Here is a 1141-nt window from a genome sequence, read left to right as displayed (position 1 = left end):
GCTGGATTAGCCGTGGCACTCCGGACCGCCCACCCTGTACTCTGCCCCTGCTTAGTTCGGGATTCCATCGCCCTGTTCCTCTCCGAGCTGCAGACAGGTGGCCAGGGGAGCATGGGAGTGTGGTGCCTTGGCACATAGAGCGCAGCACCGCGGTGGGGTGGGGCAAAGAACCGTCCTATAGGCTAGCTGGGGGGTCCCAGGCCCAGATGTAGACCCAGTCCCAGATCCAGACTCAGTCCCAGACGTAGACCCAGACCCAAGGCCAAGACCAGGACCAGATCAGGTCCCAGGCCCAGGCCCAGGCCCAGATCCAGATCCAGATCCAGATCCAGACTCAGTCCCAGACTCAGTCCCAGACCCAGACGCAGACCCAGACCCAGACCCAAGCCCAGGACCAGGCCCAGATCCAGATCCAGATCCAGATCCAGATCCAGACTCAGTCCCAGTCCCAGACCCAGACCCAAGGCCAAGCCCAGATCCAGACTCAGTCCCAGACGCAGACCCAAGGCCAAGCCCAAGCCCAGATCAGGACCCAGAACCAGGCCTTGCGTGACCCAGCCAGCTGTCACTCCTCCAGGGCCTGACAGTAATCAGCCGGAGAAGCCAGCGCTGAGGAAGTGTCAACAGTAACAAACTCTGCGCTGCGTTTAGGCCCAATTAAGCAGATTGCTCATTGCCAGTGACATAATTTAGATGAATGGTGGGTGTAATCCATCAGACTGGTATGTAAGTGTGTGTGTGTTTTTGTGTGTGTGTGTGTGTGTGTGTGTGTGTGTGTGTGTGTGTGTGTGTGTGTGTGTGTGTGTGTGTGTGTGTGTGTGTGTGTGTGTGTGTGTGTGTGTGCGTGCGTGCGTGCTTGCATGAGTGTGCGTGCGTGCGCGTGCGTGTGTGAGAGAGAGGGGGGGGGCAGGAGAGGAGAGGGTAGAGAGGGGGGGCAGGGCTGAGGTGGTGGGGGGGGGGGGGGCGACCCTCTCAAGACCTCACTGCCAGTGAGGATCCCATTACCCAGCTACACCTGTTAACAACACCAACCCTCTAGTATAAACAGTAAATGATCCCTTTATCGGAGGGGGAGGGAGGAGACGGGGGTGGGGGTTTGCGATGAAGACTTCTTTTCATCTGTTTTGGTGTTGGTGGGACT

At 58.4% G+C, this 1141-nt stretch overlaps 1 protein-coding gene across 1 annotated transcript in view; it reads left to right on the top strand.

Moving 5' to 3' along the window:
* The window catches only part of mn1b (meningioma 1b), a gene marked incomplete at both ends in the record, with an annotated part of 15767 nt that extends 15183 nt beyond the window's left edge, over positions 1 to 584 (top strand). The window contains 2 exons of the mRNA XM_084457401.1: positions 56 to 117; positions 249 to 584. Of these exons, the coding sequence (XP_084313527.1) occupies positions 56 to 117; positions 249 to 584 (398 nt within the window). The remainder of the gene's footprint in view (positions 1 to 55; positions 118 to 248) is intronic.
* Between the last annotated feature and the right edge of the window lie 557 nt (positions 585 to 1141).

This window comes from Borostomias antarcticus (assembly GCF_949987555.1).
Source record: "Borostomias antarcticus genome assembly, chromosome: 23".
Lineage (NCBI taxonomy): Eukaryota > Metazoa > Chordata > Actinopteri > Stomiiformes > Stomiidae > Borostomias > Borostomias antarcticus.
This window is presented reverse-complemented; position numbering and strand designations above follow the sequence as displayed.